At 56.7% G+C, this 18,270-nt stretch overlaps 1 protein-coding gene across 2 annotated transcripts; it reads left to right on the forward strand.

The window, feature by feature from the left end:
• The first annotated feature begins 4,447 nt into the window (after positions 1–4,447).
• On the forward strand, positions 4,448–17,166 carry NOM1 (nucleolar protein with MIF4G domain 1). 2 transcript variants are annotated; one of them, XM_070368993.1, is made up of 11 exons: positions 4,448–5,423; positions 6,790–6,917; positions 7,451–7,646; positions 9,600–9,923; positions 11,561–11,671; positions 12,492–12,659; positions 13,122–13,243; positions 13,949–14,081; positions 14,445–14,576; positions 15,849–15,958; positions 16,277–17,166. In XM_070368993.1, the coding sequence occupies exons 1-11, from the start codon at positions 4,455–4,457 to the stop codon at positions 16,431–16,433; spliced, it is 2,550 nt and encodes an 849-aa protein (XP_070225094.1). In that variant the 5' UTR covers positions 4,448–4,454; the 3' UTR covers positions 16,434–17,166. The 2 variants fall into 2 exon arrangements, with proteins under 2 accessions (XP_070225094.1, XP_005911955.2); XM_005911893.3 differs by having other exon boundaries at positions 6,793–6,917.
• Positions 17,167–18,270: the final 1,104 nt, after the last annotated feature.

Genomic DNA, 18,270 nt, shown 5'->3' on the forward strand with positions numbered 1-18,270 from the left:
CCTGAGCGAAAGCCGGGCCCCTGTCAGAGCAGAGGCGGAGGACGTGGGTGCCGCTGACCCCGAGCCTGGCCGGGTACCAGCCCCTCCCAGAGCACGCCGAGGGAGCGAGTGATGGGATTCAGGTCAGGTCAGGTCAGGTCAGTTCAGTCGCTCAGTCGTGTCCGACTCTCTGCAACCCCATGGACCGCAGCACATCAGGCTTCCCTGTCCTTCACCAACTCCCGAAGCTTACTCAAACTCATGCCCATGGAGCCGGTGATGCCATCCAACCACCTCATCCTCTGTCATCCCCTTCTCCTCCCACCTTCAGTCTTTCCCAGCTTCAGGGTCTTTTTGGTTCCTGTTAAAAGGGGTGGGCGCAAGGCTGGCTGGCTCCCTCCCCCAGTCAGCACCAGAGAAATTACTGGAGGACAGGAGAGCCTGGGGAGGGGGACCTGGTCGGGGGCCCCTCCCGCTGCCCCTCACCCCCAGGCCCAGGGTGCCAGCTGGGAGGAGGTCCTCCCCCTCACTTCTCTCCAGGAATTGTGGACACTGGTCTGGGAGGTCTCCGCTCCCGGCCCAGCCTTTGCCGGCCGGGTGAACCCTCGGGACACAAGCCCTCACTGGGGAGGCCTCCGCAGCCACACGCAGGTGACCCAGAGGGACAGGCCAGCAAGGAGGGCCCCGCAGAGCTTCGGGGGGACGGGGTCCGTTTCATTGCGGAACGAGTTACTTCAAAACTCACTGTTATGGCGGCCCTGTGGGATGGGGCGCTGATCCGCACTTTGCAGGTCATGCAGCAGCGAGGTCAGGATGGGAACCCCAGCGCTGGCTGGCACTTCCATGCGGGTGTCCTCCCGTCACCATCCAGCCCTGAGTCCTGCGGGCCCCAGCTCCCGCCTTCCCCATGCTGTGCTCCTTTCCCGGTACAAACCACCCCCCTTAAAGCAGACATCCACAGGCTGGGTGCTGAGGCTGAAGGCTGGGAATCTAGGTGTGGGCGGGGTGGGCTCCCCCGGCTGCAGGACAGGTCCTGACCAGGCGGACCTTCCTCCAGCCTCTGCTGTGGACCATCCTGGGAGTCCCAGCCCCCTGAGTCCTCATGGCTGCCTCCGACGTCCAGGTGGGTCTCCCGGGTTGGAGTTGGGACTCCAGTCTCCCTCTCTTAGGAACCCTTGTCCTTGGACGCAGGGCCTGCCCAGGCCAGCAGGGCCTCCTCCCACCCACGTATCTGCAAAGGCCCTATTTCCACACCAGGTCAGGTCCCTGAATGCCAGCAGATTTGAACTCTGGGGGCACCGGTCACGCTGGCGGGTGGCCGTCCATGGCACCATAACGGGGGACCATCACCCCGGCAATCTGAGCAACACCAGTGAAGGACAGGGGCGTCTTCACCCCGAGCCTTGAGGCCCGGAGGCCTGAGGCCGGAGCAGTGAGCGCGGGACGGGGCTCCTGCGATCAGCGCGCGGTTCCCACGATGCCACCCCCCCAGGTGCCCGTGCACGCCCCTCCCCAAGGATCCACCCCCCTAGAAAGCGCGGAGCCTTCTTTACCATCATCCGTAAGGTTTTAAGTGATACTGTAATTGTGCTCACGAGCCCCTCTTGTGGGCTTGTGGGAGAACCTGGAGGGACCCATCATTCTAAACAGGCGGGGTCATTAGCTGCTTTGTTTTTGGTTTGACCAAATACCTTTGCATCCAAGACCAAATATTTCTTTCTCTTTTTGAATTTTAATTGAATTATTTTATGCCTGTTTTTAGTTTTGTTTTTGTTTTTTTTTTTTTGAGTGTGATCATGAGCCAGTTTAATGGTCTGTATCCATTTAATGGTCTGTATGGTTTTCCATTCTTTGAGATAATCAAGAAGCAGGATTTTAATACATAACCTTGAAGAGGTCTCTTAATTTATAGTAATACTTTTGAGCCAATAACGAGAGACAGATCCCCTGCCTTGTGCCAGACACTCTTTTATGTGCTTTACTTATATTGACCAATATTTTTAAATTTTCATCTTTTGTTTATTTTTAATGGGAAGATAATTAATTTAGAGTGTTGTGTTGGTTGCTGCTGTACAACAATGTGAATCAGCCGCGTGTATACATATGTCCCCTCCCTCTTGAGCCTCCCAACCCCCCATCCCACCCCTTTAGGTCATCACAGAGCACAGAGCTGAGCTCCCAATAGCTATCTGTTTTACACACAGATATATGTAGTGTATATGTCAATCCTACTCTCTCATTTCGTCCCACCTTCTTTCCCCACTGTGCCCACAAGGCCATTCTCTACATCTGCATTTCTATTTCTACCCTGAAAATAGGTTCATCAGCACCATTTTTCTAGAATAAGACAAGGGCGCCCACTCTTGCCACTCTTACTCAACATAGTTCTGGAAGTCTTAGCCACGGCAATGAGAGAAAAAAAAGATATATTGACTGATTTTAAAATCTCACCATAACCAAAGTAAACACTATCACTATGTCCATTTTACAGATAAGGAAACTAAGACCTAGAGAGATTAAATCGTTTCCATGGGGTCACACAGCTGGGACTTGGTGGAGCTTGGGAATAAAGCCAGGCAATTGGACTCTAGTGTTCACTGGAAGCTGCTTGCCACCTCATTTAAGATGAGACACCAAAGTTTTCCTGCAGACACCAGGGTTTTTTTTTTTTTTTTTTTAATCCATTTTGAGTTTATTTTTGTATATGGTGTTAGAAAGTGTTCTAGTTTCATTCTTTTACAAGTGGTTGACCGGATTTCCCAGCACCACTTGTTAAAGAGATTGTCTTTAATCCATTGTATATTCTTGCCTCCTTTGTCAAAGATAAGGTGTCCATAGGTGCGTGGATTTATCTCTGGGCTTTCTATTTTGTTCCATTGATCTATATTTCTGTCTTTGTGCCAGTACCATACTGTCTTGATAACTGTGGCTTTGTAGTAGAGCCTGAAGTCAGGTAGGTTGATTCCTCCAGTTCCATTTTTCTTTCTCAAGATTGCTTTGGCTATTCGAGGTTTTTTGTATTTCCATACAAATTGTGAAATTATTTGTTCTAGCTCCGTGAAGAATACTGTTGGTAGCTTGATAGGGATTGCATTGAATCTATAAATTGCTTTGGGTAGTATACTCATTTTCACTATATTGATTCTTCCAATCCATGAACATGGTATATTTCTCCATCTATTAGTGTCCTCTTTGATTTCTTTCACCAGTGTTTTATAGTTTTTCTATATATAGGTCTTTAGTTTCTTTAGGTAGATATATTCCTAAGTATTTTATTATTTTCGTTGCAATGGTGAATGGAATTGTTTCCTTAATTTCTCTTTCTGTTTTCTCATTATTAGTGTATAGGAATGCAAGGGATTTCTGTGTGTTGATTTTATATCCTGCAACTTTACTATAATCATTGATTAGTTCTAGTAATTTTCTGGTGGGGTCTTTAGGGTTTTCTATGTAGAGGATCATGTCATCTGCAAATAGTGAGAGTTTTACTTCTTCTTTTCCAATCTGGATTCCTTTTATTTCTTTTTCTGCTCTGATTGCTGTGGCCAAAACTTCCAAAACTATGTTGAATAGTAATGGTGAAAGTGGGCACCCTTGTCTTGTTCCTGACTTTAGAGGAAATGCTTTCAATTTTTCACCATTGAGGATAATGTTTGCTGTGGGTTTGTCATATATAGCTTTTATTGTGTTGAGGTATGTTCCTTCTATTCCTGCTTTCTGGAGAGTTTTTATCATAAATGGGTGTTGAATTTTGTCAAAGGCTTTCTCTGCATCTATTGAGATAATCATATGGTTTTTATTTTTCAATTTGTTAATGTGGTGTATTACATTGATTGATTTATGGATATTGAAGAATCCTTGCATCCCTGGGATAAAGCCCACTTGGTCATGGTGTATGATCTTTTTAATGTGTTGTTGGATTCTGATTGCTAGAATTTTGTTTAGGATTTTTGCATCTATGTTCATCAGTGATATTGGCCTGTAGTTTTCTTTTTGTGTGGGATCTTTGTCAGGTTTTGGTATTAGGGTGATGGTGGCCTCATAGAATGAGTTTGGAAGTTTACCTTCCTCTGCAATTTTCTGGAAGAGTTTGAGCAGGATAGGTGTTAGCTCTTCTCTAAATTTATTTAGAATTATTTTATGCCTGTTTTTAGTTTTGTTTTTTTTTTCAATCAACGTTTTCTTTTTACCATGCATCTCGATTATTCTTTGCAACGGTAGTCCTCTCGGTTTTTATGTTCGCATAGGGCTCTGATACGTAAATATATCGTGGTTTACTTATCCGGTTTACTGCTGACACACATCAGGGTTGTTTTCGGATTGTGAACAACGCTGCACAGCGCGGCTCCCTGCGCTGCTGGCCTCCCGCCAGCAGGCGGCGGCGCCTCGGCCCGCCCTGCGCCGCGCGCCCCACGCCGCTCCCCGCCCGGAAGTCCCGTCCCGGCCGGAAATCCCGCGTTGGTGCGTCCCCAAAGATGGCGACGTCCACCGGCGCTACGGTGCCGGCGCGGGGCGGCTTCCGGGGGCGCATGGGCCGCGGGAAGCGCGGAGGCGGGCACGGGCAGCGCCGCGGGCCGGGGGGCGGTGGGGAGGGAGCCCTGAGGCGGCTGAAGCTAGCCGTGGAGGAGTTCGTGCGGGGGACCGCGGAGGGCGGGACCCCCGGCGGCCGCGAGGGGCCCCGTGTTGCGGGCCGCGCGCGCCCGGGCGGGAGGAAAAGCCGCCGGGAACTGAGAAGGGAGAAGCGGCATCTGAGGAAGGCGCGCCGGCTCCAGAGGGGGGCAGGCCCCGCGCAGGACCCCCGCCCGGGCGGGGAAGCCAGCGACCCCCGGGTGGGGGCAGCGCGGGAGGAGGCCGACCGGCCGTCAGCGGGGCTGCGGCGCCCTCCGGCTCCGCCCAAGGCCGCCCCGGCCCGGACCCAGGCCCAGGGCCCGCCCGGCAGGACCAAGGCCCCCGCCGCCGCCGCCGCCGCCGCCCGGAAGCGGGCGCTTCTGGCGGCCAACGAGGAGGAGGACCGCGAGATCCGAAAGCTGGAGCGGCGCCTCGGCTTGAACAAGCGCAGGAAGAAGGGCGACGGCAGCAGCTCCGTGCCTGTCAGCTTTGCCCGTGACGGGCTCGACTATGTCCTGGAGGCCCTGGGCTCTGGGGAAAGTAGTGGCTTGTGTGAAAGCGGCAGCGAGGCGGAGGAGGGCGCGGGCCCCACACCCCCCGGGAGTGAACTGGACACCGACGCTGAGGACGGATGGGAGGAGCAGGACCTGGAGCGGAGCAGCGGGCAGGCGGCAGAGGATGCGTGGAGCGAGGAGAGGGACCAGGACGATGCCGAAGAGGAGGCGCGCGGAGCCCTGGGCACAGCCAAGGAGGAAGGGGGCAGAAAGAGGGTCCGTTTTGCAGAAGATGAAGAGAGGAGTGAAACCCCCTCGGAGGCTGTGCGTACAGGCGATCAGGTATCGTGTGCACGATCTCAGTCCTCCGGGATCTTCAGAGGAACGAGGATTGCAGTTAGGTGTGGGCCTGGTCAGGTCAGTACTCTTGCCTGGGGAATCCCATGGACACCGGGGCCTAGCGGGCCACCATCCGTGGGGTCACAGAGTCAGATACGACAGGGCACACAGCAGGTAACAGAGAAGGGAGAAAGCATCTCCAGAGCCCTTTCTGTCCCAGGGACTTGGCGGCCATCCCCACCGGCTGTCCTCAGGCTCCAAACCTGACTCCCCACCCCCTTGCTCTGTCCGACCTCTGGTGTGTCCTGGAACAGCTGCAGCACCTCTGCCTGCCCCCACCTAGTCCTTTTCTTGTCCAGCTGCTCCCGGAGTGAGTCCTTCTAAGGCACAAAACTGCTCTCTCAACACGCACTTGGATGAGGTCTCACACTGACCACCAAGTTCAGAACCCATGGCAGAGCTGATGGGCTCGAGGGATGGCCCTTCACCTGTCAGCCTCCCCTCAGCACGCACCTTGTGGAACTGCTCCCTTCCCCACCTCTCCCCGGTTCAGCGTTCTGATCTGCGCTCACTATGACTCTGTGTGCGAGGCCTTTCCTCATTTTCTCACTGATGCGTTTATCTGTTGATGTCACACGTCTCTGGAAACCTCCCCCTCCTAAGGGTATGATCTGTCTCGTTGCTGTCCCTGGTGCCTCCGTGCCTGGCACTCTGAGCAAGTCCCCAAGTGCCATCAGCTCCTCTGAGCACTGGCTTTCTGGCTCTTCCCAAGTCTCTGTCACAGCTTGTGGACATGTAATTGACCTACTAGTGGGCGTCTTAAGATTAAGTTTCTTTGTGCATAAATGTACTTTTCTCTGTCTAAGCACGGATCACGCTTTACAAAAAGTGTTTGTTTCCTAGCGGCTTTGTCACTCAGGTGTCAGGGAGGGTTGGTGATAATGATCTGTAACTTGTAAGTTGAAAATCTAGGAACCAGTGAGCAGTAGGTTGATTTTATCATGTAAACTTAGATACTAGTTTTGAGCAAGTTTGAAGTTTTTCCAAACTTCTTCTCTGACGTCGGTGGTGCATGTAATTTCGGTGTTTGTGCGAGGCCGTGCCCGCTGTCTGTTGAGGCTGGCAGAGGGTAGGATGTAGGGCCCTCGGGGGCACAAGCCCGACGTGCGCAGCCAGGTCAGCAGAGCTCCAGAGGGAAAAGGGAGGTGATGACATGGAGTGCTGACAGTTACCTGAGTGTTGGCGTGCTTGTCCAGGGCCAGAGCGGGCACTCGGGAGACAGCTGGTGCTCACCAAGCAGCGGTGGTGACCACCTGCCCCGTGGCCTGGGATCCAGTGTCTAAGAAGAATTTATTTCTATCCTTTCAAGCAGAGTCTTGGTGAAAATGGTGGAAAGTACGTCCCACCTCATGTGAGGCGAGTGGAGGAGACAGAGGACGCCCAGAAAAAGGAAGAACTGGAAAGGCTCAAGAAACAGGTCAAAGGTCTGATCAACAGGTAACCTCGAGGCAGTGCTGCTGTCCCTTCAAGAGACAGTGGAGGAGCGATTCTGGGAGTCAGCCGCAGCCCGAGATGCTTCTTTAGCTGAAGCACTTTTCCCACAGAAGCAGGGCTTGTACATCCTCCCACCCCCACCAGTACAGCCGTTTTTCCACACCAGGGAATCCAGGTGCTTATGCCAGCTGACAGTGAGAAAGCTGACTTCTCCCAGCAGCACGTGCGGATGTGCTCAGGGGGGCCCCCTGGCCTGCCGGGGGCACCGAGTCAGCATGGCAGCGGGCGTCCTCGTCACGGCCTCCCTGGTCCTGACGCGAGTCCCGCGTGCGCTTCACTGGGGCCGCGTCTCAGCGGAAGGACAGCAGTTAGGTTATTTGCTGATCACAGAGGATTGTGTGTTCTCCACACGCGTGTCGAGTTTAGGGCTTGCCTACACAGCGTAGGACCTGCTGGTATATTAGTAACTTTTCCCTTTTCTTAAAATGACCCCCAAAACGGCGGCCCAATCGCTCTGTCTTTCCACCTGTGTGCAGGCTGAGCGAGCCGAACCTGGCCTCCATCAGCAGCCAGCTGGAGGAGCTGTACATGGGCCATAGCCGGAAGGACATGAACGCCACGCTGACCACTGTCGTGCTGAGCGCCTGCGCCCCGGACACGGTCATGCCCGCCCGGCTGCTCATGGAGCATGTCCTCCTGGTCAGCGTCCTGCACCGCACCGTCGGCCTCGAGGTAGGGCCGCCGCGGCCATCCCGGCGCCTCTTGTCTCAGTGGCCGGCCGGCGCAGTCTCAGGCCAGGCCGCGCTCCGTGCCCACGTGACGTTGCCCAGCTTCTGGTTCTGACTGGTCCGTGTTGGCTATTAGTCTCTCTCCGTCTGGACCGTACCGTCTGCCTTGTCTTTGCCTTCTCTGTGATCCCGCCCTGGCGGTGACTGTTTCCGGTGTTCCGAGCACAGGCCTTTTTGTTGGGCAGGAGGCCACCAGAGTGTGAGGGAAAACGGCATTAAGAGAGGAGACGGGACAGCGCCTGGCCTTGGGGTGTTGGTGTCCCTGGGTGGGCCGCGGACCTGCGCATGTCTGTGAAGGGGCCCTTTGTCAGGATTCCGTGGACGACTCGTCTAAAGCGCCCGCTGCTCGGAGCCTGGCCCCGTCCTCCCGCCCCCGAGTTTTCGGTCCCGGCTCAGTGCCTCCTGTGTCGGGTCGGGGGCCCACACACCGCAGGGCCTCTTCTTCACCCTTACATTGACCTTGGCGTCCGCTCGCCCAGGGTAGCGGCTTCCAGGGCTGTTGAGGGAGCTCTGATGATGGGACTTGATACTGAGGTGGCGGGGTAAGTGGGGGAGGAAGTGAACGAGGCCTCCGTCCCCAGACGACGTCCGTATCACAAGAGCTTGTAGACCCGTCGGGCCTTGGCGGTCCGGGGCCTTTTGCCGCCTCTCAGCAGCGGGCCGCCGCTGCGGGTCTGGCCGCTGTGCGAGTCCTGGGGGCTCCAGGCAGGGGCTGGGCAGGGCTTTGTTCAGCCCCGCTTTGCAGATGCGCAGTTTTTCTCGATGTCTGCGGAATTCTGGACTCTGGTTTTTAAGGTCTGTTTGAATGTAGCATAGTGGTCGTTATCGAAAGAGTGTGTTCTTCAGGGGCGTCTTCAGTGAAGAGGCTTGCCCTGGGTGTTTACAGGGTAGACTCTTCACAGGTCGTTAGAAGCCAGAGGACGTGTCCGGCCCGTCAGAGCTGCCTCCACGGAGCCCTTGCTCCCTGCTCCCGTCAGCTGCCTTTCCCTGAGGGCCCCCGGCGCTGCCTTATCTTGAGTTTGCCAGCGAGACGTGTGTGTTTTCCGCCACAGTCCGTCCTCACCGGGGATTTAACGCGGCCTCTGCTTCTCCAGCCACCCACCCAGGCGTCCAGGGGTCGGGCTTACTCAGTCTTAAAGCGGTCCCTGCCCCCCCTTCCTGCTCCTCCTTGTGGGTTAATGCCCCCACTGGAAGCTCCGTCAGCCCCGTGACCTAGATGGTTGATCCTTCCCCTCCGTGACTGGCCACCGGCTCTGGTTCTGTCCCTGGGTCGCTCACGTCCGGTCTGCCTGCCCGGGTCCAGCCCAGCTGCAGTGATCCGGGCCCCTGAGTCTCAGCTGGAGTGTTGCCATTACCCTGCTCCCCTCCCTGGGCCCCTGCCTTCCAGGCCCAGACTGAGCCGGAGAACTGAGCCGTGTTGGATAGCATGTTTTTAGAGATGTGGGTGTGTTCTTAGCAGTTTTCACAACTGTATTTTTCCGAGGAACCAGAGTGGCTGCTGGCCGCAAAAGGTGCCTCCGTTGGAGGGAGGCCTGGGCGGCTTGCTCTGCGTCGTGTGCAGTTCAGGCTCTCCTCTGGGAAGCTCTGTACACTCAGGCTAGAGCTCTTAAACCTGCCCTGTGAGATCTCATACCCCGCCACCTATGTATTTTGTTAATTTTTAAAGCACGAAGCCTTTTAACACACGTTTAAGCTGAAAGACGCCCCTGAGAACAACCCACTCGCCCGAGGCCTGTGTGCAGTCACGTGTGCTCTGCTCTCCGCTCACCCGAGGCCTGTTTGCGGTCACGTGTGCTCTGCTCTCCGCTCACCTGAGGCCTGTGTGCGGTCACGTGTGCTCTGCTCTCCGCTCACCCGAGGCGTGTTTGCAGTCACGTGTGCTCTGCTCTCCATCCAGGTGGGCGCCCACTTCCTGGAGGCGGTGGTGAGGAGGTTTGATGACGCGTATAAAAGCAGGCGAGATGGGAAGGAGTGCGACAACCTGTTCGCCGTCATCGCCCATCTGTACAACTTCCACGTGGTGCAGTCTCTCCTCATCTTCGACGTGTTGAGGAAACTTGTTGAAAGTTTCACGGAAAAAGATATCGAGCTGATCCTGTTAATGCTGAAGACCGTGGGCTTTTCACTAAGGAAGGACGATGCTCTGTCCCTGAAGGAGCTGATCACGGAGACTCAGGCCAAAGCCAGCGGAGCAGGTGGCAGGTTCCGGGACCAGACCAGGGTACGCACCCCCGGACCTGCTTCCCCCTGCCTGACGCAGCCTCAGCACGCGAGCCCCTTCCGTCCCAGTGAGCCCTGCGTCTCGTGCCTGATCTGGTGTTGCGGCTTTCTTTTCAGTCTGTGAATGAACCTCCTTCTTGACTCTCACGGGTTTAAGACCGTTCAGTTGTTCAAAAGAGGCTTACTGGGAAGGCCTGTGGCGAGGGGCTTGGGTCAATGCGCTTGGCCACCGCGGGACTGTGTGCTGCGGGCCTCAGTTTCCCCATCTGGAAGGTGGGGCTGATGGTAACTCCTGCAGACTGAGAGGCCTGGAGGAGCCGTGGGGGTTGGGGGAGCGGGGCAAGGGCCCGTTAAGAGGGGCAGGGACGGCCTCCCTGGGGGACTGGGCAGGGTCTAGCCTCAGGGCCTTGTGAACCTCCCAGGGAATCGGAACCTTGTCCCAGAGGCATGAGGCATGTGATGAGTTCTGAGTAGGTAAACGCACATTTTCATGCTCAGGTCACTTTGGATGCAAAAAAGGAAAGAGAAAAGCAACCTTGGGTTGGGGCGATGATTAGCAGAGTTGCAGTGGGCGTGAGTCTAGGACTTAAAAGTCCTCAGACTTGGGGAGGGGGCGGGAGACAGGGGTCAGAGGTCATACCAGGTACCCAGCTTGGGTGTCCAGGTGGGCAGTAGGTTGTTGAGAGACACAGCCCGAAAAGGAAGACTGGCCCAGTTTTGAAATCCTGAGATGAGAGCCACTCATTGTGAGGAGGGAGGCGGGGCTGAGCCTTCTGAGGGTCCTAGGGACCCGGAGGTGGGTGAGGTGCTATGTCCGCCATGGAGGGTCATGGGAGCCGAGCGGGGGTTCCTGACCAACGCCCTTCTCCTGTGTTGGATGCTCAGGAAAGAGGCAGGGGTAAAGGTCAGCTCTTCACATCAGGTGGCCAAAGGATTGGAGCTTTGGTTTCAGCATCAGTCCTTCCAGTGAATATTCAGAACTGATTTCCTTTAGGATGGATTGGTTTGATCTCCTTGCAGCCCAAGGGACTCTCAAGAGTTTTCTCCAACACCGCAGTTCAAAAGCATCAGTTCTCCGGTGCTCAGCCTTCTTTATGGTCCAACTCGTACATCCGTACGTGACTACTGAGAAGACCATAGCTTTGACTGGACGGACCTTTAGCTTTGACCATAGGGAGGTCAGCAGACACGTGCCTTTAGCTCTGATGGTGGCGCGAAGCTGGAGGAGGTGGGCGGGGGCGGGGGCTCGCTGAGGGCTGGGGGTGCTGAGCTGAGGAGGCGCGCCGAGTGCTCAGTGCATGCGCGGTGTGGGTTGTGTCTCAGCGCTCACGTTTGGGGGACTCTGCTCTGGGCCTGTGGGAATTCTCACTGCTGTTCTTGCAGCTTTTCTCTCAGTACAGTATTATTTCCAGTTTGAGAGTTAAAGAAGGAGAAAGGCCAGGAATGGGAAGAAGTCGGGGCGGGAAGGGGGCACCTAAAGCCGGTGGGGCAGCTGGGAACCCCGGGTGGGCGGCCGCACGGCAGTGCTGCTCGACAGCGGCGGCGACCACACGCGGGAGGACGCCCCCTCCCTTCCCGAGCGGAAGGGCCGCCGGTTCCTCCCTTTTGAAAGGGTGGCTCCTCCTGCCCGTGTCTCAGGTCCGCTTCATGCTGGAGACGCTGCTGGCCCTGAAGAACAACGACGTGCGGAAGATCCCAGGCTACGACCCCGAGCCCGTGGAGAGGCTGCGGAAGCTGCAGAGAGGCCTGGTGAGCCCGCCCCCCTCCTCCCTGGGGGCCCCTCCTCCTCCCTGGGGAACCTGCCCCTCCTCCCTGCGGGCCCCTCCTCCTCCGTGGGGAGCCCACCCTCCTCCCTGGGAGCCCTCCTTCCTCCCTGAGGAGCGAGCCCCCCCTCCTTCCTATGGGCCTCCTTCTCCTCCCTGGGGAGCACCCCCTTCTCCCTGGGGAGCCCTCCTTTCAGCTCCTATGCTCCCCAGCTGCACTATCCCATGAGACTTCTCCAACAGATAGAGGAGCCACAGGTCAGGTGCCCGTCCAGTCACCGGGGTCCCCAGGTCGGGGGGAATCTGCAGGTTTCTGTGGTGAGACCCCCCCACCTTGTGAGCTGTGGATGCCCCTGCGCTGAGCCCTCAGCCACACAGAGACTCACAGGCGTGTCCTCTGGCCAGGGTCCCACCCAGACCAGCGAGGTCAGCCTGGGAGTGAGGGCTCGTCTGTTGAAATTCCCTGGGACTTCTCGCCGTGGGCCCCTTTGGCAGCTCCCTCAGCCCCAGGCCTTGGTCCCGTCGCTGCGTCCCACGGATCACAGGCTGGTTGGCGGCGTCCTCACTGCTGGCGTGGGCTCTCCCTGGACCCCCGTGGGACCGCTGTCCTCCCACAACACGTCTGGGGATGGGCCCAGGAAGCTCACACTCGGAGGTCTCTGACGCTGCCATCCCTCCCAGGGGTTAAGTGTCCGGGTTGTCAGCGACTCAGCTCAGTGTTCCGCACCAGCAGCACCTTCGCCCAGGCGGGAGCATCCCAGCTGGTGCTTGCGTGCTGAGCCGCTGCGCCGGCTGCTCTCTTACAGGTGCGCGGTGCCGGCGCAGGGACAGACCCCGAGCTCCGAGTGTCCTGGGACAGCGTCCTGAATGCCGAACGCACTGGGCGCTGGTGGATCGTGGGGTCCGCCTGGAGCGGCGCCCCGATGGTGGACAGCGGTCCGCAGAAGGCCCCGCAGAAGCCTCTCGCGGGGACGGTGCGTGGGGGACCGAGTCCGTGCGCGGGGACGGTGCATGGGGTACCGAGCCCGCATGCGGCTGTCCCTGGGGTTATTTGACGATATTACGGAAGCTGCTGTGGTTTTGTGATCTCATGTAATTCCATTTCTGTTACTTCCTCTGAAAGTATCAAAACGTTAGCTGGGAGACTTAGATGCAGAGAAGAGTGAGGGGATGCTCGACCGCCCCGCCCCTCTCTCACACGGGAGCCCGCCTACACGCGGCGGGTTCCTCCGGGGGTCTGCTCTGCCTCTTGCTGTTGCAGGGGTGGTGCTCAGAAATAAAGACTCAGCACTTACACGTGTGACTTACAATTATCCTCGACGTCAAACCGCAGGATTACACACATAAGTTTTTAGAAACTTCTAACTGTACTGAACCAAAGGAGAAATTTAGTGACACGTCTGTACAACTTACGCCCTGTCGATCCCTCTTTGCAGGTTAGCTCGAAGATCCTGGAGCTTGCCCGCAAGCAGAGAATGAACACCGACGTCAGGAGAAACATATTCTGCACAGTGATGACGAGCGAAGACTTTCTGGATGCGTTCGAGAAGCTCCTGAAGTAAGCCCTGTGTGCGCCTCCTCCTTGGCCTCTGAGTCAGGGGCTGGGTACCCGCCTCCCCAGCGTCCCTCCTGCTGACTGACCGCTGGTTGCTCCAGATGCAGACAGCTTATGATCTGTTGATTGGAGGGATCCGGTGGCCACCTGATGGTTCCCGGTGGCCGCCGCTTGTCATGAGTCGCTTAACTCTTCCTGTTAAAAGTTGTCTTTCTGACTACATCTAAGTTAAACCTCCCGTGTGGCTTCTGTACTTGGTTGTAATGAGATTTAAAAGCATCTGTGTACTTTGACAAAGTACATCTAAAAAGTCTAGTATTAATTAATTTTCCTTTACTTGCTTCAAATTCAGAAAGAAATGGAGGGTAGGCATTGCAGGACTGTGCAGACTCCACACTGCACTAAAGGGGCGGGTCTCACCGTGTCCAGACTCGCCCACACAGGACTCAGCAGGGGCAGTGGCAGGGACTCACTGCTGGCCCGAGGCTAAGATGCTGTCCTGTGGCTCAGTCCCCAGCCCAGGCCCGTGTAGGCCCGGGGTCCCCTGCTTCCGGAGCCGGGGGTCCAGTCCTGCCCCCCACCTTCTCTGCTCGGCTCGTCTCACCAGACAGACGGCTGGACAGGGAGTGTCTCTGGGAGAGCTGTCTGCCTCGGGCTGCCGACCTCGGGCAGGTTGAAGGTTCAGAGCTGGCTGCTTCTGCCCTCCAGGCTGGGGCTTAAGGATCAGCAGGAGAGAGAGATCGTTCACGTGCTGATGGACTGCTGCCTGCAGGAGAAGACCTACAACCCTTTCTACGCCTTCCTGGCCGGCAAGTTCTGTGCCTACGAGAGGAGGTTCCAGGTGATGGGGCCGGGAGGCTGCCTGCCATCACTGTCTGACTGCAGGCCCCGAGCTCAGCGCGGCGGGTGGGCTCCCGCGCCCACGTGGCGCCCCCGGATCCACGTCACAGATGAGGGTGCTGTGACCTGGTGGACCGGCGAGGCCTCTGCGGTCCAGTGTTTCTCTGATTTGAGGGACAGCATCTCGAAAGAGATGACTGTGAAGCAGTTTCAAACTACTGTGTAACGAAGCCAGTATAGTTTCTAAGAAGTCTTCAGCTTAAGGATATTAGTGGTTAAGTGTCATACCTTTGGATTATGTTTGTAGTGATTATTCTAATAATTTGTGGGATTTTAACTTTTTTCCCCCTTTTTATTCTGTTAGATGACGTTCCAGTTCAGCATATGGGACAAATTTCGGGACCTAGAAAATTTGCCAGCCACTAGTTTTGCTAATTTGGTTCATCTGGTGGCCCACTTGTTGAAGACCAAGTCACTGCCACTTTCCCTCTTAAAGGTGTGTGAGGCGCACGGAATAACTCAGGGCACTGAAGCTGAAAGCATACAGCTGAGCCTTGAGCCGCGGGGTCCAGGGCAGACCCCCGGTGCAGTCACAGTCCTCGTCTGACTTCACAGTCGCCTCCGCATTCTGGCGAGGATTCTCCGCACGTGCCAGGAGCCTCCCCGCTTGGGCGCATGTGGTCCTGCAGTGCGTTTTAGGGGGAGAAGTCCTCGTGTAAGTGGACGTGCAGTCCAGAGGCGAGCTCGGGGCCCAGGGCCGGTGTGTTTGTTGCCTTAGGAACACACGCGTCCTTGGATCCTGACTCGCCTGGGAAACGTCATCATCCGGGCAGGCAAGCAGGCAGCGTCAAGTTGCCGGTAGCTTAGGGCACCGTGACAGCTGCTGGCCGCTCTTCGTGGGGCTGGGGGCGCGAGTGCAGGGGCTGCTCACACACCTGTCGAGCTAGCCTCCTGTGCCTTTGGGGTGGCGCACCGAGCGTGAGGGCCCACTGCCTCGCCCCACACCCTGGCACGGGGCACGCCCACGGCACAGACCTCTCTGGCTTTCTCATTGCTGGGGGGTCTCGCCTTGTGTTTACTGGAGTTTGAGCTCAGAAGGGACGGCGCACGGCGTGTCCGTCAGCTGCAGTAGGTCCTGGAGACACCCCTGAGCCAGGGCAGCCCCTCCTTCCCTCACAGGGGTCTGACCGGGCCTCTGTCTGCACGCTGTTCCCCCCCGTACCATTGGTGGCACAGGGTCACCAGGCTGCCGCTGTCCTTTACTTTAATTCAGCATAAGCTTGAAATGTATCCACGTTGATCTCCGCACTTCTGTTCTCAGATTTTATTAGTGTTGTATAGCCTTCCGCTGTATAAGTGTACTGTGATTTTTATATACACAAATTTATGCCTCCTGGACCTAGATTGTGTGTGTGTGTGTGTGTGTGTGTGTGTGTGTGTGTGTGTGTGTGTGGTCTTAGTCAGGGGGTAGCTTCTCTGAGGCATGGAGATGATCGCACCTGTCTCAGTTCTAGGGAGTCCTGCTTCGCTCGGCGCCCCTCTGCCCCTGAACTTGACTGAGCTCTGCTGAGTCCCTTCGCCGGCAGGCGCACACCCTGCAGCCGTGATGAGAGGGCGCAGGGCCTCAGCTGGTCACTTTATAAAACTGGAGACAACCTTAGTTAATGGGGTGGGGGGCGGGTAGCATTCCCTCAGACTGTGCTTAGAAATCGTTGAAAAGTTGGCTAAACCTGTGTAACGTTACTGTTTTTTATCCTGACTCTATTAGGTTGTGGAATTCAGTGAACTGGACAAACCCAGAGTCCACTTCTTACGGAAAGTGTTACATATACTGCTGATGGAGACAGAAGTTGAAGACCTTGGTTTGATTTTTGCAAGGTTTGTTCCCAGCGTTTTGATAAAACATGGAAGAGAAAAGAGAAAGCATTTCACTCACGTTATCTTAGAAAAGCGAGCTTGTTGTGCTGTATGTTGTACTTAGGGGCAGCTTTTCAGTTAAATTTGGATGATGTCTTGTATGTTAATTGGGGGATGGGAGACTTGCCTAATAGGGAGCTGAAGGTGATTTGTGACCAGTAGAGTACGTTCTGCACTGAGGGCTCTGCTTCAGTGGGAACTGGCCATGCCTCCCTCTCCAGGGTCCCCCGACAGAGCACCAGGGCAGCTGGTCACTGATGCGTGTCCCTTCCTCCCCAGGGTGTCGGACAAGCCGGCGCTGGGCCTGCTGCGTGAGGGCCTGAAGCTCTTCATCAGCCACTTCCTGCTGAGAGGCGCCCCGGAGGCTGGCGCCCTGCGGGAGCGTGCCGAGCTGTGCACCCAGGCCCTGCAGGGGCGGGGGTCCCTCAGGATGTAGGGGAGGGGCCTGTCTGCAGGAAGGGCAGCTGTCTGAAGGCAGGGCAGCTGTAGCCCTGTAATGTAAGCTAGTGTATTTAGCTCCAGGGTTGTATTTGTATTTTAAACCATTTTCAGATAACTGTATTTATATCTCCGGGAGGGGCGGGCGGGGCAGGCCCAGGCAGTGAGGGAGTGGGTGTGCAGTGTCTTCAGAGACAGGATGAGCTCGAGGCTGCAGTCTGAGAGAGACTGGTGGTGGTTGTATCTTTGTATATTGGTTAAAAATTCAGAAGTCGTCCATCAAACGTGCCTGATGCTGTGTTGATACGTGAAGTGTCCTGGAGGCCGCTGTCCTAGGAAAGGTGGCAGCTGACCCGGGCCTCACGGTGTGGGGGTGCTCCTGGCTCCTCACCTCAGGTTCCCACCGGGGGCAGGCCAGCTCCCCCGAGTGTCACTAACTCCACATAACTCTGAAGCCCCCACGTGAGCAGACAGAGCCTGGGCTGGCCGGCCACGCCTGCTGAGCGGGTTCTTGGGTGGGAACTCAAGACAGACCGCCCTCAACGGGCATGCCCGGGTTGCCCCTGAAGCACAGCGCCTGCCCCCCCTCGCTGCGCCTGGGCAGAGCACAGACGAGGCGAAATGTCCGCGTTGCTGAGTCCGGGTGAGGTTTATGCAGATGGAATGTATTTTTATAACCTTTCCTCAAGTTTTAAATTATTTCAAAATAAACAATTCTTCTAAAACATGCATACTGCAGAACTCATTCTTTCAAGGTGTGAAATATTCTGATGTCTTTTCATGAAAATAATTAAGCCAATTCGGATCACCGTTGGCTCCTTTTTTGTATTAACTGTAGTGGTGGCCACGCGGGGTCCTTGTAGCTGCAGGGACGTCTCTCTGGTTGCGGCTGCTCTCCGGTTGCGGGGTGCAGGCGCTCGTTCGGGTGGCGTGTCCTGTCACTGAACGCAGGTTCCAGGGCGCCTGGGCCTCTGCAGGTTCGGCTCTGGAGCCCTGTTGCTCCGAGGCACGTGAGATCTTCCCGGGTCAGGGCTCGAACCCAGGTCTCCTGCACGGGCAGGCGGATTCTTTACCACCAGACCACCAAGGAAGCCCTAACCTCGTTTTTAAAAACATGGCTTAGTCCTTCCTGTAAAGCAGTGACCCCGTGTCTGTTGCTGTACTTCCCTGCGAGGTGCCCCTGGGTCAGCAGGAGGAGCCAGAGGGACGGCCTGCGCCTTGACCTTGACCTGGGCCTGGGTGGCCAGGGCGTTGGTCACCAGAGCTCTGGGCTCAAGGCTGCCGACTGGGAGCCGCAGACCGCATCCCTGCCAGGGTGTCAGGGCAGGGCGCTGCAGGTCTGTGCTGGGTGCTGCTGGATGTGGCAGGACTCGGCACCGGCAGCTGCTGCAGAACCTGAGCCCGTCTGGGATCGTTTCCGCTCCCAGCTGCGGTGCGGCTGTTTGTCCTGAGGCTGCGGTGTCTGAATTACACCAGCTCGAGGCCTCTTCCGGGGGCGCCAAGTAGGAGTGGGGCTTGGTCTCACTCAGCGTTTGCTGGGGGCTCCTCCATGCCACACGCGGAGTTGAGCCCCGGGGCAGCTTGAAGGTTTCAGAGACATCACATGCCCCGTCGTCATGTGCGCCAAGAGTGGCCGGCAGCCAGCCACCCAGCCCCCGTGGGCCAGGCATGGCGAGCTTGCCGGAGGAGGTCACCCCGGCCCCGGCCCTTCCAGCCAGAGCCCAGGGCACCCAGGGACGCGCGGGCTGCAGCGGAGGGTCGGGACACGGGGCCGGGCCATGTGGGGCCCCGGGACCCGGGACAGAAGGTGGGACGGGACCAGCGCCTGCAGCCTG

This window comes from Bos mutus, chromosome 4 (genome assembly GCF_027580195.1).
Source record: "Bos mutus isolate GX-2022 chromosome 4, NWIPB_WYAK_1.1, whole genome shotgun sequence".
NCBI classification, from domain to species: Eukaryota; Metazoa; Chordata; class Mammalia; order Artiodactyla; family Bovidae; genus Bos; species Bos mutus.

Coding starts and splice junctions, on each gene's coding strand:
- NOM1 (XM_070368993.1), top strand. CDS start 4,455: ATGGCGACGTCCACCGGCGCTACGGTGCCGGCGCGGGGCGGCTTCCGG. Junction 11,672..12,491: donor GGAAGCTGCAGAGAGGCCTG/GTGAGCCCGCCC, acceptor GCTCTCTTACAG/GTGCGCGGTGCCGGCGCAGG. Junction 14,577..15,848: donor TGCCACTTTCCCTCTTAAAG/GTGTGTGAGGCG, acceptor TGACTCTATTAG/GTTGTGGAATTCAGTGAACT.